The sequence below is a fragment of the Thunnus maccoyii genome, chromosome 15, assembly GCF_910596095.1.
Source record: "Thunnus maccoyii chromosome 15, fThuMac1.1, whole genome shotgun sequence".
Lineage (NCBI taxonomy): Eukaryota > Metazoa > Chordata > Actinopteri > Scombriformes > Scombridae > Thunnus > Thunnus maccoyii.
In genome coordinates, this window is record NC_056547.1 from 20,342,592 (window position 1) to 20,369,132 (window position 26,541).

At 42.3% G+C, this 26,541-nt stretch overlaps 1 protein-coding gene across 2 annotated transcripts; it reads left to right on the forward strand.

The window, feature by feature from the left end:
• Positions 1–114: 114 nt before the first annotated feature.
• On the forward strand, positions 115–26,529 carry rftn1a (raftlin, lipid raft linker 1a). 2 transcript variants are annotated; one of them, XM_042434863.1, is made up of 11 exons: positions 115–130; positions 329–702; positions 7,393–7,544; positions 17,062–17,245; positions 19,030–19,138; positions 21,650–22,427; positions 22,527–22,730; positions 23,962–24,071; positions 24,315–24,418; positions 24,908–24,983; positions 25,308–26,529. In XM_042434863.1, exons 3-11 carry the CDS (start codon positions 7,397–7,399, stop codon positions 25,734–25,736), a joined length of 2,142 nt encoding a protein of 713 aa, XP_042290797.1. In that variant the 5' UTR covers positions 115–130; positions 329–702; positions 7,393–7,396; the 3' UTR covers positions 25,737–26,529. The 2 variants fall into 2 exon arrangements, with proteins under 2 accessions (XP_042290797.1, XP_042290796.1); XM_042434862.1 differs by lacking the exon at positions 115–130 and having other exon boundaries at positions 155–702.
• Positions 26,530–26,541: the final 12 nt, after the last annotated feature.

The following is a 26,541-nucleotide window of genomic DNA, read 5'->3' on the forward strand; positions in this document are numbered from 1 at the left end:
TTATGGATAAGTCTGGATAGCTTTATGAAATATGAATTTTCCAAAGGAGACACACAACACCTCCAGCTAACCTCAGTAACCTTTGTACAACCTGTACTTGTACTACTGGGACAAAACACCTGGAAACACTGTAAGTATTATAAATATTAATATCTTCCCTAATGAGCTAATACAGCTTGTTGTCAACAGTGAGCTTATTCTCCATGGTACTTTATCCTACTTTATGGGTGCTCCTGTTGTCACATCCTTTAGGAAATATTACTATCACTATGGTTGTTATCTCCAAAAAAAAAGGGTCTACAATAGGCTTCATAATCTTTTCCCAAAGTGTTCCAGTGTATCCAACCTGGAGAGCAGCGAGTGAGGATGAGTGTAAACCGCCCTCTCTTTGCTTCTCCTCCTCCTCACACTGGTGACAGAGAGAGAGAGAGGTGGACGGAGTGTTCATCAGAAGCTACCCGTGAGATTCAGCAGCAGTCAGTTGTAGTTTCTAAATGGAGGATTCATGTTTTCTTCCCACTGGGTCGCAGTGTATGAGCCGCTGTGTGTCTCATTCCAGCAGCTGTGACGGGGACAGACAGTAAAGACATTAGAAAGAGAGGAGAGACGCACCTCGACAGACTCCAGAGAGACACACACAGAGAGAGAGAGGAAGCTTTCAGTCCGGCAAACACTCCGCGCAAACTGGGAACGACTTGACTGGTGAGTTTAACTTCATTAAATTATGCAAAGAACCAGTTTCACGTCTACTTTGTTTTTTGTTTTTTTTTGCATCACATGTTTAGAGGCGCTATGAGTAACCAAAACTAATTTTAATATTCCCAAATAACATCATTGTCTCTTACTGCGCAATATTACATTTTAGACAGCTTTGAAAAAACTTATAGTTGAACGTCATAAATGGGGGAACGTGCTCTCCAGAAATTAAGATCAGGACTCATGGAAACATCATACAACAGCAAAGACCGTCTTTTGATTTGTGTGTTGATGTGTGCCATTTGTAATCGTGGCGGAACGAAATGAATAAACCCCTCTGCTCGCTGTCACAGGTTGAAGTGAACTCAAGATATGCGTAAATGTGCCGAGCGCAGATGGACGAGGGGGGAAGGGGGGGAAGCGCGCGCGAGTAAGTGTGTATGCGTGCGTGCGTGTCAAAGCGAGAAAGATTTGGTGCGTAAGCGACCTGTCATGTATCATTTCCCGTTCACTAAACTACCGCCGTTAACAGGCAGCACCAGCTAGCCACGTGTTGTGGAGCTTGTAGAGGAGTGTGTGTGTGTGTGTGTGTTGAGGTTGAGCGCACCAAACGGGGGGGAAAGGGAAACTGAAAACATGTAATTTCAAGCTAGGCTGCGCCCACAAAATGCACGGGGCATCAATTAGTTACATGGTCATGTATGGGCGCTCACCATATAGCTGGAAATCTATTCGAAAGAGCACTCATTAGCTGTGAGTGACATCCAGTTTATCATACTGGTCATGCAAACAGTAGGCTAGTTATCAGTTATTCTTTCTCCTTAGAAAGAGTCAAAAAATGTTAAATGATGCAGCCAGGAATCTTATGAGCATACATCAGGGTTTTTTGTGTGTGTGTGTGAATTGATGCCCCAGTCTGAACAGTCTTCCTTTGTTTATAAACTCTTCTTTTTACAGCAAAATAGGCTATGCAAGAAGCTGCATGACAGACCAATAAATCAATGTCATATTTTTTTTTTTTATCCTCCCCATGCAGGCTCATTAAAACACCGTTTGAGGTGACTACATTGTTGCTTGGGGGAATCACACCTCTCTCCAGGCAACTTGACATGCTCCCAGTCTGTGCTGTGTCTGTCTTTCTCTTTTTTTCTATCCGTCTCCATTGCCCCCTCCTTCTCTCTGTCTCCTCTCTCTCTCTTCATTCTTTTCTTCCACTCCCCTCTCTTTCCCCATCAACAGCATCCCCCCATTCTTGGATGGAAAAAGAAGCGTGCATTTCCAAGCCAGTGACATAGGGGGGAAGGAAGCCCACTCCCTAGGATTCAGTCTGTCACCTTTTTTATTTTGAGATTCAGTGAAATACACACAACTAGAAGCCAACATGTTAATAATAATGCAACTGTTAACATTGACAGGCCTGTGTGTTTTTGTTGTCAAACAACCACATAACTATAAAAAGTGACTTAATTCAGAGTCACGAAATGTCAGGACACCACAAATTGCAAACTTGTAGTAGTATAATAGGAAATATTTCTTCCAAGGAAAGTGCGGTAATGAAGGAGACTGGACGCCAGCAGAAACAGTTTTATTTGCTGATAACAGCTCACTCCAGGCTATGGATAAAATTAGAACTCTAAAAACTACTTGGTTAGGGAAAGATTGTGGTAATGGTTAAATAATAAAAACACCACTGCTGTTAGTTTGAGAATGTCATAAAGGCAAGTGCTTTTATGCCTATTCCCTCTGACCTCCACAAACGTACTTTTTGTTCAACATCACACAACTTCCCAAATCAACACTTAGTGTTGTTATGGAACATAAACTTAACATAATTGGGGAATACTGTTGTTGCGGAGACCTACTTACTCGTAGGCCTGTACGTAAGCAATAATGTATTATGAGGTAATATAAGTAAAAATAGACAAGTTGAAGACTTCCACAATGGGAAGCAGCTGTGAACTAGCATAAAATTGGCACAGACATTTATGTTTCCCTCAGGATGAATTGTAATAACTTTGGTGCCCTTGAAACTTCCTTATAACGCCGTCATCAGGTCAAATGTTATTTAGTTTATGATCAAATATCTGCAAATTCCCAACACCCTCAGTTGTACTGTTTAGTGCTAACTGCCAAATGTTAGTATACTAACATGCTAGACTAATATTTGATTGGTTTACAGGTTAAAATCATATATCAGGATTACATGTAGGTAGTCAGCACAGTGGTGGACTATGATTGGGTGGTTTAATGAGGGACTCCATACTAAATAATTCTTTTGCACTGCACACATAATCACATACAGTATTCACTCCCCTTGGACTTTTCTAAATTTTGCAGTGCGTATCAATACTAGAATTACACTACAATTACAGTGGCAAGTCTTTTGGGGTATGTCTTTACCAGTTTTGCGCATCTAGAGACTGCAATCTTTGCCCATTCTTCTTGTCAGATTGGATGGACACTGTCTCTGAACAGCAGTTTTCAAGTCTCGCCACAGATTCTCAATTGGATTGAGGTCTGGGCTTTGACTGGGCCTTTCTAAGACAATAACATTCTTTGCCTTAAACCATTCCGGTGTAGCTCTGGCTGTATGTTTAGGGTCATTGTGCTGCTGGAAGGTGAACCTCCGCTCCAGTCTCAAGTCTCTTGCAGACTGAAACAGGTTTTCTTCAAGAATTACCCTGTATTTGGCTCCATCCATCTTGCCCTCAATCTTGACCAATTTTGCAGTACCTGCTGATGAAAAGCATCCCCGCAGCATGATGCTGCCACCACCATGTTTCACTGTGGGGATTTTGAGCTCAGGGTGATGTGCAGCGTTGGGTTTCCGTCACACATAATGTTTTGCACCAGGGCCAAAAAGTTAAAATTTGGTCTCATCTGACCAGAGTACCTTCTCCCACATGGCTTGTGGCAAACTCCAAACGGGATTTCTTAAGTTCTTTTTTTTTTCATCACTTCCATAAAGGCCAGATTCATGGAATGCACAACTAATAGTTGCCCTGTGGACAGATTCTGGCACCTGAGCTGTGGACCTTACCAGCTCCTCCAGAGTTACCATTGGTCTCTTGGTTGATTCTCTGATTAACGCTCTCCTTGCCCGGTCCATTAGTTTAGCTGGACGGCCTTTTCTTCTTTTCTTTCTTCGTGGTTGTGCCATATTCTTTCCATTTTCTAATGATGGATTTAATTGTTGTCTGAGATATTCAAAGCTTAGGCTATTTTTTTTATAACCTAACCCTTTGCACCCTTTGCTTTGCACTTCACAACTTTACTCCACAACTTTATCCCTGACCTGTTTGGTGAGCTGCTTTGTCTTCATGATGCTGTTTGTTTTGTAATGTTGTCTAACAAACTCTGAGGCCTGCACAGAACAGGTGTATTTACATTGAGATTAAATTGCACACAGGTGGACTCTATGTAACTAATTATGTGTCTTCTGAAGGCAATTGGTTGCACCTGATCTTAGTTACGGGTTTTACAGCAGATTCAGATTTTTACTTGTAAATAATTTAGAAATCCATGTAATACCTCCCCTCACACTTTATGGACTATTTTGTGTTGGTCCATTACATACAACCCTAATAAAATCCATTTTAATTTTTTTTTTGCAAGGCACATTAGATTCTTGTTAGCGTATTATGCTAACACAGGTCATTTTTGGCAGTCAATGACAGTCGTCGAGGTAGCTAATAAAACATTTTTATAAGTTAGTTTAACTGAAAATGACCATAAATGTACTCTTTATGGTGTGTTTATTTTTGGTACACATGATGAGAGGTTTGGTAAGAAAAGATGAGAGAGAAGAGAGAAAATGTGAATTTTAACACTGGCACTGTTGGAGAGTCTCCCTGGTGGTTCTATCTATATTAACTGTGAATTTACCGCAGCCCCTCTCTAGCTCTCCCTCTGCAGTGGATGAATAGCGCTTCTTGGAAAGCAGGCATCCCCCCCTGAGTGGCACGGGAGGTAGCAGAGCAGTGGCACAGCGCAGACGGATTATGCTCTCGCGTAAATCCGCTGTCATTTTAAAACTCTCCGTTACAAGAGATTGTCTAATGAGAAGCCCTCTGCTACTCCCTGTCTGTCTTTCTCTTCTCTCCCTTCTCTCTTTTTCATTCCTTTTATCTGTCTTTCTCTCCTGTCTCTCCCAGTTTAATGGATGTTTTTTTTTTTTTGCTGTTTCTGCCTGTGTGTTTGTGTGAGAGCAAATGAGAGATTCTGTTTGAAGTCAACATGTAGAGAAAAAGGCCTCATATGTAGCAAAAAGGCCTAGAGTCTTTAACTCAGTGAAGTTTCTCCGCTACTGCAACCTTGGTTTTTCATTCGCCGTTGTGTCCAATTACAGAGATCTGTTTCTAATCCTCACAGAGTTCATCTGTTATAGCATCGCCTTTGTTTTCAAACAGAACTGTCAGTGCACAATGAAAAAGATGATGGATCAAACAGCAGAGCTGGAGGCTAGTCATGACTAGAACCAATCATGTTTTGAGTGCAATAAAACCAACTGCCACTAGCAAAATATTATACAAATTATTCCAAATTGTTATGACTTTTTAGCACTGCATAATGCATGAAGTAGAATAAGCACAAGAAATGAAGAACATGATTCTTTAAAATAAAGATAATTTGCTGAATTGTCACAGTTGACATTTTTGTCTTTCCCTATAGACCTCTCTTTATTTACTCATTGTCAGAGTCATCCTCATTATCCTTTTCTTTCTCCATCCTATGCTTTACCCTTCTACCTACCCTCAAAACCACAAGAGGCAGCCTGCTAAACATCCCCACATTAACCTGCTTTTGTCCCTGTAGCAGACAGAGCGCATTAAAGAGCAGCCCCAGAGGGAAATGTTTGGGAGTGGATCTGCATGCTCTAACTTAGTAATAAGCCAGGACCCACTTGGTTGGCTCGCTGTCTAGCTGGCTGGAAACATTGTAATAGTTTATAGGACTTAACAGGCTCAGCAGGGGAGCACTTCTGCTGCGGAAACTTACTCAGCCACCAGACAGATGGACTGAATGGACGGAGAGATGCATGGCCAGAGGACAGAAAAAGGGTGTGCAGAATGTAACGTAATGTACTGACAGGCAGGATTGAGGAGGGTAGGAATGGACGGCGCCACAGCGATGAATGAAGGAACAAAATGGAGAGAGAAATGTTTGGAGAAGGGATTTAAGGAGTAAGAAGTTGTGAAATTGGAAGAATGGAGTGAAAGTAAAAGTCAGGATTAACCGGTAATGACAGAGGGAAGGGTGGGAATTCTTGCAATCAGGCAGACACAAAAACGAGACAATGGAAAAAATGAATGGATGACTGTAAGACTAATCAACACCATTGTACCAATAGAAAGAAGGGAGTTGTCCTTTTCCAAAAGCGTCATCTCGCCATCTCTCCTCGTTTGTCCTCATTATGAAAGAGCACATTGTATCGAAAGAATAATGAGTCTTAATTGCTTGTTCTTAGGGTGATTCAGAATGACAGAGCGTACTGTCTCAAGACAGATGAGGTATGACCATGTGTCGAAGATGCTTCCTTTTGCAACTTTCTGACCTTTCGGGAACGCATGTACTATGCAATCAAAGCTGCAAGTCACCAAACACACACATATACTAACACACACCGAGCTTAATGTAGTCTGTTAGGATCGTTAGCCGAGTTAATGTCCGTGCACTTGCCCCAATGGGAGTTACTGTGTCATTCTCCATGCTCTCTTAACAGATACTGAGATACAGATATAGACCTGCCTTTGGGAAAGACATATGCACACACACACACACATACACACACACATGCAGATGCGCACCTCACCATGTGGCTCTTACAAGCCGTGGCAGACGGGAATATTAAGCGTAACTGTGGTGATGGTTTGAGGGGAGCGATGCTGTCACATCAGATTAGCTTGACAATATTTGGCCACACCCTTTTTTTCTTGTCCTTTACCCCTCATAGGTCCTCTCTTTTTACACCTTTCACCCATTTGTCATTCCTGTATTTTCCATCTAACATCATTTGTCTCAAAAGCCCCCTCACTCTCCTTTTTTTTCTTTTAATGAAAGTCAAATCTTTGGGTCTAAATTGCCTGTTGAAATTCAGGAGAGGAGGAATTTGAAATGAAATTTCAAGCTCTCTCCAAATTGTGTTTCCGATCGCCTGTTTTCTAGGGCATCCAATGGTCCTCGCATAATCTGAGAAAGTCTTAAAATAACACATTTCTTTGTGCTTCAAGGCTATCCTTGGATCAACATATAAATTGGTAAGCAGTACAACATGCTTAACATCTCAGCTCTCCTCTTTGTGTCTATCTAGTCTCATGTCGCTCTGCCAGACAGGGCAGGAAATCAGTCTCATTTCTGCTTTAATTCGTTCTGATCAAACATGTCGCTCCCAATCAGCCGCATTTGATTAAGAGATGCCCGTATCACAGCCCACCAAGCAGGTAATGGCTGACACTTTCATATTTCAGTATTATTTTAGTGTGTATGTGCAGGATACACACATTATTTCCCACAGCTCGAGCTCACACCTGAGCAGTAGCATTTAGGCTTGTGACTCTCACACTGGAAGTGTTAATGTATTCTGTATATTTAGAAACTCTATCAATTCCATGTCTCCCACTCCAGTCTTTGTTAGCACCTCTGGTGTTTTTTGCTTTTAATCTGCCATATTTTTAACGCTTCTCTTCTGTATCACAGAGATATGGGGTGTAGGCTCCCTAAGTTGCGGAAGGCAGAAGAGAGGCGAAGCCCAGGCAATATCTACTCCACCCTCCGACGGCCTCAGGTGGAGACTAAAGTGGGCGTGGCGTACACTTACCACTTTCTGGATTTTCTGTTGGGGAAAGAAGGTATGAATAAGATTGCCAATGTATTGTCAACCATCTCTGTCAACCAGTGAGACATTATGTGACTTGACTTCTCCCACATTTGCACACTTGAAATAGTCATATGGTGCATGTTTATGTATCTAGCACTTCTCTATTAATGATGGACACCAATTATAGTGATGATGATCCAGCTGGTGAAGCAATTTGTTAATTTCAGTTCAAACGTCACCAGTGTTGGTTGTTATACCTCCAAAATGTCAAAATTCTACCGTCTATGAAAAATAATCTAAGGCTGTACTTAACTCAGAATTTTGTCAGTCAAATTGGATTTGGCTGTTCAATACAAAGATTGGACTATTTGTTCCTCTTTTTTTCCCATATAGACTATCTGGCAATCAGAAAATCCATCGGGATGAGTTTCAGTGATGATTTCGACCACATTAACGTAGTCAAACAGAGTCATGGGAACATATTTTTGAGCATTTAAAAATCAATAAAAGACAGCTGCGTATGATGCAAGATTTGAATTGTGACCTTTTTGAATTGCCGACATGTAACGTCATGCTACCATATGGATCTGTTGGAATAATGAGACAGATAGCACACATGTATTTCTGTTTAAATCAAGCTTTTATAGCCTTTTTTTTTTTCAACTTAAACATTAAGAACAACGTGTAAACAAATAAACAAATGAAGCAGTTTTAAATAAATTCACGGCATTGCCCACTATGAAATAATTAACATCTCTTCTTCAGCAGGATAGACTTATTTCTTTATTTCTCTTTAAACATAAAAACTAATAAATACATCTAAACAAGAATAAATTAACAAATGAAATTAAATATTAATGAAATAAACAAATTAAACACTTGCAAATATTATCGCTGTGCATTTTTGTAAGCTTCTGTTTTATCCTGTTACTGTAATGTACTGACTGACCAAAAAAAAGAAAACGATTACCTGACTTGAAGAATCTCAGTTGACTGAGAGATCTCCAACAGAAAATTCAACTCATCAATTTTCAGCCTTTGCATTTTTCACAAGTTTTGTGTAGGTTCTCCTACACGGTTGGAAGGGGAGGGGGGAGGGGTATTTACTTGGTTGCAATCTGTATGATGCCACTAAATCCCACACACTGCTTATATTAACAACTGATGAAATGACAATGTGTAACGTTAAAGGGTTCACTTGAAGTGATATTTATCACCCAACTCTTCAGTCCCCTTCAGCTCTACAGAGCTTTGTGCCTCATTGTTTTGGTTTCACAGTCTGTAACTTTACTGTTTTGGTGTAGTGTCACTGCTCTCATGCCTCTTAATTCCAGTGGCAGTTTTCAGTGAAAAGTTCTGATAAACCCACCGAACATTACCTGCCCCGCATCAAAGGCTAGACAAAGTTAGCAGCTAGCTGGTGAACATAGTGGAGCATTTAGCAGCTAAAGAGCAACATATTTCCCTCAGGAGTTGGAGGAGACCAAAACAGAGCTAGAAGGAGATTGAATATTGTGCTGACATTCACCAGGTAGCCAGAAACATGACTTGAAATGGACACTAATGTTGCTCCGTGTCTGCTCGATTTGTGAAAAAGCAACTGTTTGCTTGCACGTTCGCCATATCCACCAAATGTTGTGATTAGAGTCTGTTGTGCTGCCCCCAACTGGCCTAAAAAATCACTCAGTGCAGGTTTATCTTTTTTATTTTCAGAAAGTTACTATTATTCTTAGCTATTCTTTAGCTTCCTCGGCTGCTCTTTAGCTTTAGCAGGAGATCAATTATGGTAAAACTTGAAAAACACCAAAATATGGTCAAATTTGACCAAAATACGATCCAATTCTTTTTAAAATCCTATTATTTTTCCCCCTCATCTGTTGGATTGATTGATGTTAACCTCCTTGGTAAAATGAAACCAACAAATAAATGCAGTGCTTCTTCTTAGCCCCTGAGATGACAAAGATGATGATTGTGTCTAAAGTCACCCCCCTCACCTCACTGAGTGTTTATGATGTACTGTAGGGAACGGGGAATGAATGAGCGAAAGAGGTGATTCCAGACACCAGAACAAATCTTGGCCATCAGATGCAGCAGGCAGGCTTCATTCAGATCTAAATCACATTTGTCCCAGTTCCAGTCTAGAGGGTGGGGGAAACAGGCTTCAAGGGATATGTCTTCACATTTGGTCATAAGCCAAAGCATTTCAAAGAAAATTCTTTTTACATGTTGCCTTGTTCTTTTTCAAGTACATGCGGTGCTAACGTTTGCTGTTCCTCTGTCATCCTGAACTCTGGCTGCAGTGTTTGTGCGTGTTCCACCTCATAAAATAGCCACAGTTGCTATTCCAACTTTAACCAGTTAAATGAAATGTTTAGGTCAGCAACTCTGCCAAACTGATTTTTTTTTTCATACAGTAAGTATCTTGAGGGTGAAATGTGGCTTATAAGCTGAAGTTGTGTCTGTGTGCAGCTCCTGTTGCAGGGAGTTCAAAGAGTTCTCTAATTCTCAGATTCAGCTATATTGTGCACACTGTAGCCATGCCCTCCAACTTCCCCCTGCCTCTGCCTCGCACAATGACAATATACTAAAGCTGATGTGGGTTGTTGCACGCTGTCTTGGGAAGTATGTCTGTATTTGTGTGCATCTGTTTGTTAATATGAAAAAAAATTGTGTGTCTGATAATGTGTGGGTGTGTGTTTGTGAGCGTGCATGCTCGCAGCGTCTTGAGAATGTTTGATGAGAATCCTCCAGAGGCATCTGGTTTCTAAAAATACTAATTCTGCCATTGTGTTGGTGGTTTGGACTGCAGAGTGATAGAAGGGAGGGAAAAGAGAGGCGAGGAGGAGAAAACAGATATAAAAAAAATCACCTCTTCTCCTCATGGCTTAATGTTTCTACAAGCCCCCGCCATGCACTCCATCACCCAACAAGCTGAAACAGGTGCAAGAAGCTCACACTTTAGAGGAGTTTCCAATGCAACACTGTAACAGACAGCAGGCACTACACCACTGCCAAGTGGCAATGGTCTGGTTGCCAGTCGTCTTCATTTTCAGCCAGCCCTGATATGTTTGGCAAATGGGTTAGGTTGTAGTGTTGGCTGGAAACGAGAGAGAGATCTGGCAACCTGAAATGGTTGTGGTGACCAAAACAGACAATGGACATTAAGGTTGCTCGTCTTTCTCGTCGCTAAAGGCGGTAGCAGATAAATTGTGTAATCGCATGGACTGCAGTACACACATATAGATACAGAAAGACCACACACAAGTGTTCATACAAGCAGCCATGGCTGCTCATTCACACTCACACAAAACACTTTATAGCACTTAGGCAACAGAGTTAGTGTTATCTTTCAACAGACAGGCAGGTCATTTATATGGTAAACTCACTGATGCCACCTGAGCTGCTTAAGATTGGTATACTCTATTTTAGGGTAAACACAGCTACTATGAATTGATTTTGTGTGTGTGTGTGTGTGTGTGTGTGGTTGTGAGTGGGTGTATGCTTGCCTCTCTCCCTCTCCATTTGTGATAGAGAGACCAAGAGAAGTGAAGGATTCCTGAAGGATTATCTGATTGTTTGTGGAGATTGAGAGACCTCATTCCCAGCAAAGGGATTTATTTGTGTTTGTGTGTGTGTCCATGTGTGTATGTAGGAGGCCGATAGAGGAATCTGTATGTCAGTCCATGACATTGAGGAAACCGCACGGTCAAATCCATGCTTTAATTCAATTTGGCTTCCATTAATAATATTATTTCCCTGCCAGCGTGACTTGACGACTCCTACACAGTAATGAAAAACAAATATCTTTCCTGGTGCCCCTCTGAGATGTGTGCGGCTGGATGGCTGTTTATTAAACTAAGTAGTGTTCTCAGAGATGAGCTGAATGTTCTAGCTGAAGAGGAGTGCAATGTGGTTTCTAACTTGACCTTTGACAACTGATGAAACTCACGAGACATAATATGGCTGATAATATGGTGTCTGCTTTTGTTTTATGATCTCTGCTCTAACTCCAGCGGGGCTTGGGCTGAAAAATATTTCCGTGTGACTAAGCCCAACTCTCTCTCTCACTGGGTCACAGTGACCCGGTTGTGAATCCAGGGAGGGTGAGGTATGTTGTATGTTCAATGTTTCAGATACTTGGCTTTTAGATATTTGGCCTGCAGGTCACACATGAAACATTTATTTGTTTACAGGTTATTTCAATCACATCTCATGGCCTGACACTAATGTGTTATTCTACTAACCTCTCTGGGCACCAATCTGCTTTACCTTAAAGGGAAACTTTGGGATTTTTAACCTATTTTCCAATCATTTTTTGTTTAAGTGACTAATGGGGACAACACTTTTTGAAATTGGTCCAGTATTGAGCGAGAGCACGTCAGCTGCTTAATCCTTTGGGGCAATAATGCCATGTCAATGTACGTCCGCTAAAAGTGCTTGTTTTTGCCACTGACATGCTCAGATTTCAACAACTCTCACGAGATTTCAGAGTGAGACTTCTCTTTGAGCGAGACTTGATTAGACACAATAACAAACAGACTGGATCAAGCGACACCTATAACAATCTGAGCATGTCGGTGGTAAAACCAAGCACTTTTAGTGGATGTACATTGACAGGGAGCTATTACCCCAAAGGATTACATTGCAGTCCGTTTCGTGGCTGCTGGCTGAAGTGCTCTCGCTCAACACTGGACCAATTTCAAAAATTGTTGTCCCCATTAGTCCTTTAGACATAAAATGGTGGGAAAATAGGGTCCAGGTTGAAAAATCCCCAAGTTTCCCTTGAAGATGTCACCCACCTTACAAAAAAGTGCCATGATCTTCATTATCCTGTTGTAACATGGATTGGTTACCTTGACATGTCAGCATAAATGTAGAGTATGAAATGAAACAGCCAGGTGTGACATTTTAACCCAGCTTCCTTTGTGTCAAAGCTGTGCAGATAATGAGCAGAAGAAATGGAAAGAGCGAAGAACACGAACAGAGAAAGGCAGGCGGGGTGGGAGAAAAAGAAGTAGAGAAAAAAAAAAGCAAAGTAAAAAGGAGGGAGAATAAAGTCAAGGATGTGTAACGAGAACAGAGGGTGAGAGAATTGAACAGCGCATGAAACGAGAAATACAGCGAGCGTTAGTCAGGTCTGGAGCGGGAATAGCGTCTGGAGAGCGAAGGGAGGAGAAGTCAAGAGAAAGGAGAGTTAGAGGTGTGAGAATGAGCGAGCGGGAGTCAGGAATCAGAGGATGTGTGATGAAGTAAGTTAGGTGCGATGCTGTGTGACTAACGCTGGTCTCTGGAGCAGACAGCGAGGAGCTGAACTCTGCTGATGACTTTCTGCCGCCCTGCAGAGACGGAGACCCACTCGGCTCATTAAAACTTACAACGTGGCTAATGCTCAGCTGTGTGTGTGTGTGTGTGTGTATGTGTGGTTGTTTGCAGTGCTATTGTAGCTGTACCTGTAGGCAAGTTTATTATGATCAGAGGTATATGTTTAGATTTCTGCAGTGCTTATATACGTATATTGTATGTATGCATTTGTGTGTATATGTGATGTACACCTGAATGTAATGATGGATATAGCCTCCTCTGTGGACAAAGAGTGATATATTTCTTCTGCCTTACATGATATATCTCTGCAGAATCTGTGTGTGATGTATTTGGCTCAGAGAGCAGGCGAAGCACAAATCCATCAATTTGCGAGATCTGCACTCAGGTAAAAAATGAACATTTTTTTATGAGAGATTGTTCAAAATGCGTTTTTCTGGATCATTTTTTTTCATGTCGTTTCAGTCTTACTGGCAAAAAGCCTGGAGCGAATGCCAGCAAAGATAGCGGAGAGTTGCTATGTGTCAAAAGTGAGCCAGCCTAGAATTCACAGCATCACAAGTACATGGTAGTGTATGCGCCTTAAGTGCCACGCTGTGTTCTCACCACAGCAAACCTTTTTTCTCCTGCTTGTACTTGTCAGCCATTTTTATGAACCCGGCGCTCTTTCTCAGACATTCCCTGTAAAGCCAGCGCTCTGAGGAGATCAGACCCCATTTGACAAAGCTCAGATGCTGACCAACAACTGTCGTAGCCTGCGGCTGCATTCCCCAAACAGTGGGGAGCTCCTGGCTCCAGGAAGCTGATTATTTTATAGTCACTGTTTTGGCACATATCCTTGTCTAAAACCTCTGCAAGTCATTAGAAGGCTATTTAAATAAACGTGAACCTCCAGCAAGCAGAGGGATAAGCCTTGAGGGTGGCTGTGAGTAGTAATCCTCATGCATCACCTAGCAGGCTTAGTGCAAACTCTTATTTTTCTCAGGCGCACACACTCAACACAGGCACAAAGATGGCCCATACACACTTTCCGAGGTATTGTGGCACACATACACCACAAAATATGCTTTACAGTCACCCACAGAAATTCGGGGATTTGTACAAGGAATTAATAAGGCCTTTCAAGCGGCTACTGGAAGTGGATGACTCTCACACTCCCGATACAACTTGCGAAATCCAGGGTCAAAAAGTGAGGCGTCGCTTGCAACACGCAGCAGCTGTCATCAGAATCAGGTTTATTGCCAAGCAGGTTTGCACATACAAGGATTTTGCCTTGGTGTTGCTGTGGTGCGTAACAGTCAAAATACATGCAAAATTATATAAATAATGATAATATAAATAAAGAATTTACACTAAAAGAAAAATGTAAAATATATTTTATGTGAAAGGAGCTGCTACAGGTTTAAATTTTGAATATTAAATAAAAGAGAATGAGATGAAAGTACAAGATGTTGAGCAGGAGTAGACAGAATATTCAGTGTGCATTATAATAATAATACAAGTTATGTTAATGTAGCACGCCATACAGGATCAAAGATCACAGATGTGCAAATGCGAGATTGTGGGGTGTTTTGTTAATATAACATGTGATGTCAATGGGGAGGATAGAGTTTGTGTCTGGCTGCAGATGGGAAGAAGCTGTTCTTGTGGTGTTGTGGATGTTTTGGTCTTGACAGACCGCAGTCTCTTGCTGGAGGGGAGCGTTCGAAAAAGTTTATGTTTGGGGCGGGAGGCGTCCGCTACGTTCTTTCCTGCTCGCCTCAGTGTCCTGGAGGCGTGCAGGTCCTGGAGGGATGGCAGATTGCATCCGATCACCTTTTCAGCACAGCGGATAATACGCAGCAGTTTGCTCTTGTCCTTGGCAGTTGCAGCAGTGTACCAGATGGTGATAGAGGAGGTGAGGATGTACTCAATGATGGCAGTGTAGAAGTGCATCATCATTGACTTTGGCAGGTTGAATTTCTTCAGCTGCCACAGGAAGTGCATCCTCTGCTGAGCCTTCTTGGTGAGGCCGCTGATGTTCTGCTCCAACTTGAGATCCTGGCTGGTGATGGTTCCCAGGAAGCGGAATGACTCCACAGTGTCGACTGGGGAGTCACACAGGGTGAAGGGGGCGGTTTGGGATGTGTTCCTTCTGTAATCCACAACCATCTCCACTGTCTTTAGAGCATTGAGCTCCAAATCATGTGGTCAAAGACAGCAGGGAGCAGGGATCAGCCGCTTGGCTGCTTCTTGTTTCCATTATGTCTGTGTCTCACTAAGACTTGTGCACACATGTATGCAAATGTTGCCACTCTTATGTACATCACACACACACATTTACTTCCAATCGTCCTTCTCTTTTTTTCTTCTCTGACCCACAAACTCAAAAAAACCACACTTGTAGTGTCACATACAGTTTCATACAGAAACACACACATCTCCAACTCTCTTAAACATACATGCTCCCAGTCTTTTTGCACAATCACACTCTTAACACCACACCTCCCTACCCTCACTAACTGGCACTATAAAACCCATCTTTTCTGCCCTGAGCTGTTCCCATGTTCCCATTCTGGAACGGAATTGCAGCCTCTCTTTAAATCCCACAGTGGCAGACAGTATAAATGAAGTCGCTTCCCGGCCTAAAGCGCTGCATAACACCCTAATAACTTCTGTATGCCTTGCTTTGCCTGAATTAGCTGCTGCGATGCCTTGACTGCGTCTCGTCGGTGGATGAGTGCCAGCCGTGCAGAGCTAATGACTGCTAATGACTGTTTACGGTGACAGGATCGTTGTTATCCCCCCCCCCCCCTCCCAAAGTCTCCAGCTGTTATTACTATTATCACTGTACTGCTTTTGATAAGTCCCCACAGACACCCGTTTAAGTATTTGGTTGATGAAAGGCTCTAGTGGTTTCAAGCAGTTATGCCAAGATGATGTGATGGTCGGGTTTTCTCAGGGAGTTTTTCTCCCATTGTTTAACTGAGATAAGAGTGTGTGTGTGTTGGTGTGCGTATAGCCATGCATGTTGGCCAGTTTCTCGTGTGTGTGTGTGTGTGTGTGTGTGTCAGGGTATGTGTGAACACGCCAGATGATGGAGAACAAATTGAAAATGAGATGGCTTGCACATCTTTTTTTTTTTTTTCCTGTGCGTGTGTGTGTGTGTGTGTTTCTAGTTAATTTATTCAGGTTATTTTCTCTTCTCCAGACCCATGCAAATGAGATTGAATGGGAAAGGATGACAAGCATTCAGGCACAGACAGCCTCATCTCTCTCTCTCTCTCTCTCTCTCTCTCTCTCAGACCCCACTCTGCTAACAGCCTCTCTCTTTCTGTCTCCCTTTTTCTTTACTTCTCTCATCTCTTTCTTTTTTTTCCATGCTCCTCTCTCTCACACACCTGGCTTCACTCAGCGAGACAGAAACACACACACACACACACACACGTCTTCCCTTAAAAGCCCGTGAGCAGAGAGAGAGGGCCTTAGTACAATGCATCGACCTCGAGAGGGCGGTTCTCACAAACACTGCGCGTCCCCCCCCCCCCCCCGTGGATTTGCCATGACAGTTTGCTTCCATACGATAAGCTCCACTAACCATTTCCACTGAAGTGAAGGAGTTTTCTTTCTATTGTGTTTGGTAATAAGGGAGCCGGCTCTGCGTTAGCGATTGCTGCTAATGCCACACGCCCAAACAGGCAATGTAATAGCATTGTCTTTCAAACCTTTTGATGCATGTGTGTGCATTTTATTCAACTGTCTCTGTTAGTTTAGGTGAAAATTTGTTCAGTCTATATTTGTGATATGGGTGTGTGTGTGTTCAAAAAGTGTATGCCTTTGCACACTTTTGTGTCTCTGCAAATGTGTGTGTGTGTGTGTGTGTGTGTGTGTGTGTGTGTGTGTGTGTGTGTGTGTGTGTGTGTGTTTTCTAAAAGCCAGACTGTGTCGGTGACAGTGAGGACAGACAGAGGCTAATAGTTCTGGTGTAATTAGTTTCAGATTTAGCGTGAAGATGCCATGTGTTGTTGCTCAGTGGGAATTATCATAATGAAACATGCTCTCTGTCTTTGTTCCTTCACACCCTTTGTCCCTTTTTCTTCCTCTTTGTTCCAGCTTGTTATTCGCTCCCAAATGTGTCTCCACTACTTTCCCCTGTCTCTTTTTGAAACCTGTCATTCCTTGTCTTTACCACTTCTAACCTTGTTTTTTTTTTTTTTCCTCTCTCCTTCTCTCACCTGCTCTCCCTCCAGAGGTGCCAGTGTCATCGGTGCTTTGTCTCTCCTCGGTCAGAGAGCTACCTGTTCAGGTCAGGGAACTCTACGCGCAGGGTTTTGTCCTGGTTGCCGTCCATCCGTTCGTCCATCCCTGCGGCCCTCGCCACGCGCACATCCAGCGGCAGCTCCACCGGGCCGTGCTGGTCCGAGAGACGCCAAGGTACGCAAACTGAACACACCCCTGATCTTCAGCATCACTGTTGACGACGAATGTGATGATGAAATTGCAGCCAGATTTGAGGAATGGATGGCCAGTAGAGGCGACTTCACTGTTTTGACATGGAAGCCAATGAAACCCATTATCACAAGCAAGATTCTGCACTTCACCTTCATCTGTTGATGTGAAGTTAATTGCAGATGAGTCAGCCATGAAACATGTCTAACTTTAGCTCACTGTCCCAATTCTTTCACTTTTTGACTGTACATGATAACATACTGTACTGTGTCACTACTCCGTATACTCTGCAATTATCTCCTCTGTGACCCAGTTATACTTTGGTGACACGAAACCCTGCACTATTCACCACCACATGTGAGCAGAGCGTTATTCTCAAACTTTTACCACTCTCACCTCTGGTACAGCATGTAACCTGATGTAACCTTTTGCTTTATAGTCCGCATCTCAGCGTGAAGGTTAATGCATAATGCTCCAAACAGAAATCATATGCACACATGCAGAGACATCCTAACACGTAATGTTTCAACATATACACTGTCTCAACATCATAAAGTTGTACATGTGCACAATTTTTCACTTAAATCTTTATTGATTTTTTGAGATTTGCAACATTAAATGATAACAGCAACAATTGCATCATTCATGCAGTCCTGTTGGTGTAGCTCCATTCCTATTTGAGGCATGAACAATGTCCATTATTCCTATTTTCTCCTAGTTTTGCTGCTTGTAGTCTCAAAAGTGTTTTTCCATCCAGAAGTTCCATGTATAGTTTATTTTCTATTAGTAGTAGTTTAACTAAATATTCTTCGCAATTTAAGTTGTTGTTTTGCTTAGTCTACAGTTTCATGTGTTCTGCGTGCTATTTTAAAGTGAATTCATGGAGTAGCGTACCGTATAAACACACACACAAACACACACTCTGGAGCACAGGCAGGTGCCGGGCTGCTCCTTTGATGCCCCTCCTGCCAAGTGGTCCTGCTGCTTCCTGGCACCTGTCACCGTGGAGACGGCTGATTGCATCATCAGCGCTCGCCAGAGGGGAACGGCATGCTGAAAGAGAGAAACCATCTCTCCATCCTTTCATCTGCTTTCTTCAGTGATGGCCGTCGCCCCTGTTTCTTTTGTCCTCCTCGCCCCCCTTCGTCCTCTTTACTCCGCCTTTTATCTCCCCATCACCGCCGTCCCCTTTCATCAAAAACCCTAAAAAAAAAAAAAATGAAAGAAAAAAATCTGACAGATCAACTGTTTCAAATCTAGCTGAGAATGTCACTCGCGCCTCAGAGCACAAGATATTACAACGGCCTTCCCGCTGACCTCAATCCAAATCTGAAGAGGCGTATCTGAATACTCCTTTTATGATCGTGTTCTTGCAGTAGGAGCAGAGGAAATTCAGTCCCTTTTTCTGTCTAATAAGTCTATTGTGATTGTGGTGAATGTGTGTGCTCTCCTAAAATGGAAAATTCACCCTGTACCAGAATTGACATTATGTTTCTTCTGTGATCATTCTGGCCCAATAAGTACATCTGTCTGCCAGAACCTATAGAGCCAGGGCTCATTTAAACTGTAATGTTACTGTGTGATGAAACTGCTCTGGTGATAATGAAAAGGAAACTAACCTAAAGGAAACAGTCCAGGGTAATGTCATGTCAGTAGGAGCACGTTTGACGTTTTCTGGCTCCATAAGATTAGAATTGAACTGAACTAAATGCCATATGATTTATGGTTTGTACTGAACATTTCAATTCTGTCATTTCTCACCCCCATAGTTCAGAGAAAAGCCAACTGAGATGGGCAAGACATCGTCTGGAGACAGATGTATGTGTGGCAGGTCATCAAGTAGCTGACCCAGAGGTGATCCAGAGCTATGTCAAAAGAGTGAGTTCAACCCTAAATATTGTGATGTCTGATGCTTGGGATGAGAATAATGTTCTTTGTTCTTTTTTTTGTGTTTTGCCATCAATGCGATCCAGAAAGTTACAAAGTTTCTTAGAAAGTAACGGCTGAAAAAATGAGTTTTACTGCTCTCTCTGGTTGAAAGTTTCACGTGTTTACCTCTTTGTGATCAGATGTTCAGACGCTCTTTTTCACCTGTAACCCCAACCAAGAGTGATGTCACAGTGTACTGCAAACCCTGGAGTACACTTCTATATCGCTGCTGCAATGTTGAACCAATGGAGGTCAGCAAAAAGAACATGAAAAAAAGAACAGAAAAAAAATCAGGCCATCAGACTGTAATTTCCAGGGTTGATTTAAAAAAAAAAAAAAAAAAAAAAAGAGAGAGATCTTGTGCAAAGAAAAAAATGCACTACAGCTTTAGTGATGAGGCCTCTACACAGGGTGGAGGGCTTAACATTGCCATAATAGTTTCAAGGAAAAACCTTCAACTGAAAACATGAATGCTATCTGAGCTGAAGGGCACTGAGTGCTTCTCAGTCAGTTTAAAGAAGACAGCAGGGCAAAGACAAATATTTAGCATGTTTTGAGTATGTTGTGTTTGACAGCCATGTACAGATCTAGAGGGAGGAACAGGAGATCACAGACTACAGGCAGGTTGTCTACATATCTTTTACCTCAGAAGGACTAATTAAGTGACTTCATCAGTCATTTTAAAGAATTATGTAACTCTTAATGAAAATTGTGTATTCCCACCTTCTTTTGTTTTTCAGTCCCACTTGAAAAATACCTCACAGCTGCTGGATTTGATTGATTTGGATTGTCTATCGTATATGTGCATGTACGCACACTGTACTGCACCAAGGTGGCATAATCCATTTAATAGAATGAGTGATAATATTCAGTCCTAATGGCAAATGCAAGAATTTAATTAAATCATTGCAAAGACCTTTTTTTTCCCTCTTTTCTTTCTTATCTATTCTAGGAATCCAAAATTAAGGACTTTTCTCCCTGCTTTTGTTAATTTCAGTCAAATTAACAAAAGCATTTGATGTTGAATCAGCCACTACCCCCATCTTTGTTTCTGTACTTGTTGCACTGTGTGTGTTTTGTGTGTGTGTGTGTTTCATGTTGGCGCTGCACTGCTGTGACAGTGAAGGAAACATTATGGGGCTCAAAAGGCTACAGGCAACTGCCTATAATTGCCTGTCTGTGCCATATGGTAACCCTGCCTCCGGTCCTGACATGCAGAGCTTCTCCAGTTCAAATGGAGCAAATTTAATTAATGGTTTTCCATTTCAAATATTGCAAATTTACCTGACTGGAAGGATTTCAACTATTAATCGTGAAAGGAGCCAAGCAAGAATCAAGTCCAGTTGTTATGTGTTGGACTGAAATGACTCATAAAAATAGATGGACTTACTGGATTCCCACTAGTTGCATCTCCTGTGACTAACTGAGAAACAAAGGGAGGAGCTACAGTATATAATGAATGATAAACTGGCGAGACTTAACCCTAAGATACCCTGCCAACTACGGCGCTGTCACTGGCATTTATCAGCTGTAAAACTCACTTTTAGTCTCTCCGCTCATGAATTCGCCAACAGTCCAACAATGGGGAAATGAAAATGTGCTCTATTGAATAGATTTGCATCTGAACACCCAGAGAGCACAAAGGGAAACCTGATTGGATGGAAATGCACATCACTGAGTATAATGTGATAGGCTCCGGCAGCGTGACATGAATAACCAATCAGATCACAAGCTGCCAGAGAGTTCGAGATAAGAACCCAGGAGCTGTACTGGCCAGACAGACTGACAGGATGCTGTCTGTGTGTGTGTGTGTGTGCACGCACCATTCTATACTTTTATTTTTCCAATACTCGCCAGCTCACCCACTCTCAATCTGTCTCTGGATGTAGTCACCCAGTTTTATCCGAGTGTGTGTGTGTAATCATAAGTGTGTTGGGTGGTAATAGAGAGACTGTTTATATACGTGATTCATGCATGTGCATGGATGAGTGAAGTGTCAAAAGTAGTGGGTAATAGGGGAAGATGTGTCTCATTATTGTTCTGTTGGTAGTTTGCAATCTGATTTCTCTCCCCGTCGAGCCTGTCTAAAACTGTCAGCCCAAATATCAACTGACAATTAACCACTAGAGCTCCATGAGAGGGAGCGACACAACACACACGCAGTCACACACATATGTGTACACACTCGGATGCGTGGAGATAATGAGGTCCTTTTGTCATTTGAATATTTGATCTTTGCAGATGATTAGGTAGGTTGTTATTTTGCAGGATTTCTCCTCTGTGTACGTCAGCCTTTGTTTGTGTAAATGAGGCTTTGTTTGTCTGAATCATGTAGAAGAGACTGCAAATTCATTTATGGTGCTGTCTTTTATACATATGTGTCACTCAAATTTGATTTTAATAGAGTTTTGGGTGTGTATAGATGATAACATTGTGTGTGTTTTTATGTTACCCGTACAGATCCAGGATGTAGCGGAGCAAGGGGTGATGTTTGTGGGCTTTCTCCAACAGCCAGGAGGAGCACCCTGCTTTATGGGGAGCTGGGACCCTGAGGATTTATCCTCCCTGCACTCCAGCCCTTCCCCCATACATCGACACCCCTTCAGCTCCAACACCAGCCCGACAGATCCCACAGAACCGCACCATAGTGATGTAGAGGCTGACCATCCCCCCTTTGAACCTCAAGAGTTAGATCGTGAAAGTGTCGAACATACACAGGACCGCAGGCCTTCGCTGCCCAGAGAACCAGACTTCAACCCTCTGAAACCCATCCAGTCATCAGAGATCAACACAGAGGAATCTAATGAACAAATTCAAACCTCGCACATCAGCCTCAGAGAGCCACTTGAATCAACAAACCAACCTCAAGATCACAGAAAAGTCAGTGAGGATGCAGTTCAGTGGTGTTCAAATCAAAACCCAGTAGAGAACCAGGGGAACCAGCTGTGTCCCAGTACTCCAGAAACCGCAGGAACAATCAGACGGCATGACCGTAGTCCGCCAGATCTCAAAGAATCCACAGAGAAGCATTTTAAACTTCCAAATCGGAGAGAAAGACGAGATTCAGGCTCAGACAGCTGGCTCAGCTCTCCAGAACTGGATCGTAACCGTGAGAAGAAGTCCAACCCTACCTGTGTAGACGGGCAAAGCAGAGTGACGACACACAACAACAACAACCATATGCGGCTCAAGAATTCAGAGAAAGATAAGAATGCAACTTCACCACCAGCACAAGCTAGTAAGTAACAAGTTTCATGTTCATTTCCAGACAAATCACCATGATACAAAGCTGATGCTGGTGTCTTAACTGTCAATTTCTGCGTTTGTGCACCTGCAGGGATGCAGCTCTTTGCTCTGTACAACCACACAGGAGAGCTGAACACCTCTCTGAGGTTCTACTCACTCAGGGTACCACTGCGAGTACAAAAGGAGGCAGGGCTAGTCACAGAAGTTGATGCACATTGGCTTGACCACATGACTCAGCATTTCACCAGCGGCGCTCACCTCATCGATGGCTTTTTCCAGCTCGGAGACGATAATGGTATGTTTCGTGGCCTTAGCAAAGAACTGGTAAGATTGTCGTTTTCAAAGTGATTTTCACCCTGCGGTCTGACATAGTAAATAGTTAAAGCTGTTAGAGAGTTGTGACTCAGCAAAAGGTGTCATTTAGGCAGCATTAGTGCTCAATCACATCACAAAGGTGAAACTCATTTAGTGTCCTCGCAGAATTGCTGGTGCTGAAAGCTCAGTGATGTAGTGACTACAGTAATTGGAGGTTGTACAACACAGCTAATATAACTCCTCCAATCATTCTTGTTTTGTTTAATCAATCTGTTATTTTTTGGATCAATCAACTAATTATTTAGTCCTTAAAATTCCAAAAAAAAACACTGAAAAATACCAGAAGCCAAGGTGACATCTTCAAATTGCTTGTTATGTCTGACCAACAGTCCAAAACTCAAACATATTCAGTTTATAATTACATAAAACAGAGAAAAGCAGAACATGCTCACATTGGAGAAGCTGAAACCGCATGTGTGTGGCATTTTTGCTCGATTATAAACGAGTTACATGATTAATTAATTGCTCTTTCCATCGATCGAGTACTTCACTGACTGATTTCAGTAAATTTTAATTAATTTTCAGGGCTACATAGTTCACTAAAGTTGAACTGTATGTGAAAGCACAGATTTATTTCTTCTCTTCTTGCAAATCCACTAATTGCAGCGATCCACTGAAAATAACACTGATTACGGTCTGAACTGACAAAGCCCCTAAGCAGTATATGCTAAAAACCTCTTTGGTGTCTAAGCCAATCAGCTTCAATTAAAACTCCCTCAAGACCACAGCACAAACTCATAACCCACAAAATCTACTGTATGTCGTCTCATAGTTGGTGGCCTTTTTAAAAAACAGTCCTCATTCTATTTTTGATTTATTTTTTTCCTCTCAAATGAATTTGTCAATTTTTTTCAGCTTATCTACAGACTTCATGTATTTTCATTGGTTTCAAAAACTGCTCAAGCTGTAGATCCTTGGTTCACTGCTGGGAAATGGATGATATGCATGGAGTTATGTGCCGGAAGTCGACGGCTTACACCATAAGTCACTGTTCAGTCACCCGTGGAATAAGTAGGCTTAAGCCAAAGGGAAAGGGGGGGATCAACAGTGAGAGATTGGCAAGTGGAGACGAGCTTTTAACTCCTGTCTGAATCACATACATGATCCTCTTGTTTATCTGACTCGCTGTCCAATTTGTCCTGTTCCTCCAGATAACGGGGTTTCATCTGTGGATAGCGTGTTCATCCTCCAGAGCTCTGCAGAGGAGACCACGAACGCCTCCTACGATGCTATCGTGGTTGAGCAGTGGACCGTTGTAGATGTGGGTCTTTGACTCTTTAATACTCTATTTCACCTGGGAGAGGATGTGCGATTTGAGGAATCCTTTGTGACTAAAAGCTTGAGCTGTTTTCTATCATATATTACATAAGAGGGGAGATAAAGAAAAATAGTGTGTGTTTGCCTACCTGCCTCCCGTGTATACATATATCAGTGTGCCTACATGTATGTATGATCATGTATATGTACAGTATGTGAGTAATGTGCTGCTCTTTCTCCCACTCAGGGTGTGGTGGTAAAGACAGACTACATCCCACTGCTCCAATCTCTTGCTCCGTATGGATGGAGGCTGATGTGTGTGTTACCCACACCAATTGTCAAGACCAACAGGTACAAAACTACACCCTAAATACCACGTTGTCGAACATAAACGCACATCTCTGCTAAACCAGTCTAACAAGTGCTCTGCTTTTTCTTTATATTCAATCACTGTGAATAGCATCACCTACAGTAAAGGACTAATTACTGCTTTCTTAATGAAGGCTGCTTTGTTGTCATTATTCTATTGTCCTAGATGTTGCCCATCCTCATTCTTTTTGGGATTAAGACTGACAGTGTATCTTAGATACGCAGGACAGATGGTTCAAGATCTGACAAATCATGATCATATGCTCATCTCAACATGAAACCGCTTTTGAACTCTGTCGGAGCTGCGAACAAAAACACAGCCGCTGACTTGCCTGGTGTCTTGTAACCTGTCACTTGACAGAACCGCAGCGAACAGAAACCGGATTCAAATACGTGTAGCGATATGCCAGCTCCTCAGATTCCAACATACAGGTAACGGTAGTTAAAGGGCTGCTCTTTTCTTTTCTGCAGTGACGGGAGTTTGTCGACCAAGCAAATCCTTTTCCTTCAGAGGCCCGTTTTGCAGCGCAAGAGAAAAGACTTCAAGGTTTGCCCCCCCACCCCCCCTTTTTTTCCACCTTTTGCAACAAATCTGTCACTTGTTTCTGTTGTGCCTTTAGGATACGTGACTTTATGTCACAGAAGGTGCCATTAAAAATTCATGTTACTAAATATGGGATGTACAGCAAACCTAAACTCACTCAGGAAAAGTCTAATAATAGAGAAAAGAGTCTGCCTCAAACTGTACAGGAAAGAGGCATCAATGAGAGAGGCTTTGTTGTGGTTTGTCAGGTGTCTGGAGAGAGAGAGAGAGAGAAAAAGACACGGCACAAAGCGTAAAACTGTCTCAAACACATCTATTTGATTTCAGATGCTGAACCTCAGGGGTCGCAGCAAGGCAAAGAAAAACTCTACTGGAGAAACGCCTGAGGAGATGGAGGACAGGTCCCCCGTGATGGAGACAGAGATGGACAGGTTGAGAAGAAACACAAAAGCAGAGGAAGAAGCAGAGGGGAGGAAGAGCTGGGACAGCGGAAGGAGCGAAGGAGCGAGCCCTCAGGAAGGTGGTAAGGAGAGCGAAGGGGATGCGCAACATCAAAAGGGCCTCTTGCTCCTACCGGGGAGCAGGGCTTCCGTTGAAGACCAGGAAGAGGAAACTGACATCGACAAGATCCTTATGTCCAAGCAGGAAAAGTCAGTGAGATGGACAGATATGTGTCAGAGAGATGACGGAGGGGTCAAGGAGGAGGTGAAGACAGAAGAGAGAATCAAACAGCAGCTGTTTTCTGGCGTCTGTTGACACATTGGGCACAAAACAGGCAATAGGGAGCTGGAACCTGGTTAGTTTATCCAAAAAAAAAAGCCTTTTGAAAGGGATGTTTTGTTGATTTGGATGTTTAGTTCCTCTGTGGACAACACAGACGTTGTATCTATATCACGTACTGTTGCTAATGCGTCAATCTGCTCTGGTTAGGGGTCTGTGAGGTTGTAGGGAAGCAGTGTTGTGCAGTTCTCTGCTTCGGGTCAGTGTTGCTACTGTATTTGATGTTATATGAAATGAGACCGTACAAAGCTAAACAGTACAACCTAGAGCAAGTCTATATCCCGAGCCTTAAGTATTATTTTCTTGCCAATTGTTGTATTTTACTACTTTCTTGTAATAGGATTGTTAAAAAGGGAGTATTGATTTCACTGGGCTTGTTGTATTTTTATATGTAAAAAGAAAACTTATGATAGAAATAAGAGGGGGAAAGCAAACAAAGTACCTAGTACGTTATGTTGATGTATTACCTTTACATTTAAGGGTCACTTCACCCAAATTACAAATAAATACATCTTTTCAGATATGTCATAAATTTCTTCCACCTCAATATAATGGAGGTGAAAGGAATTTTGTAGCAGCAGCAGCAACGTTTTTCCTGAATTTGTCCTGTTTATGGTGGATAAGCCCCTTTGCTATGAATAGTTTTTATTAGAACTACTTGGTACCAAAGAAATGGTTCCTAAAATAAAATTGTTAAGTGCATTCTGTGGATTGTCCAGAGTAATGGGGACACTTTAAGAGATGGAGCTGTTGACTTTTATACGTTTTTCAAAGCATCATA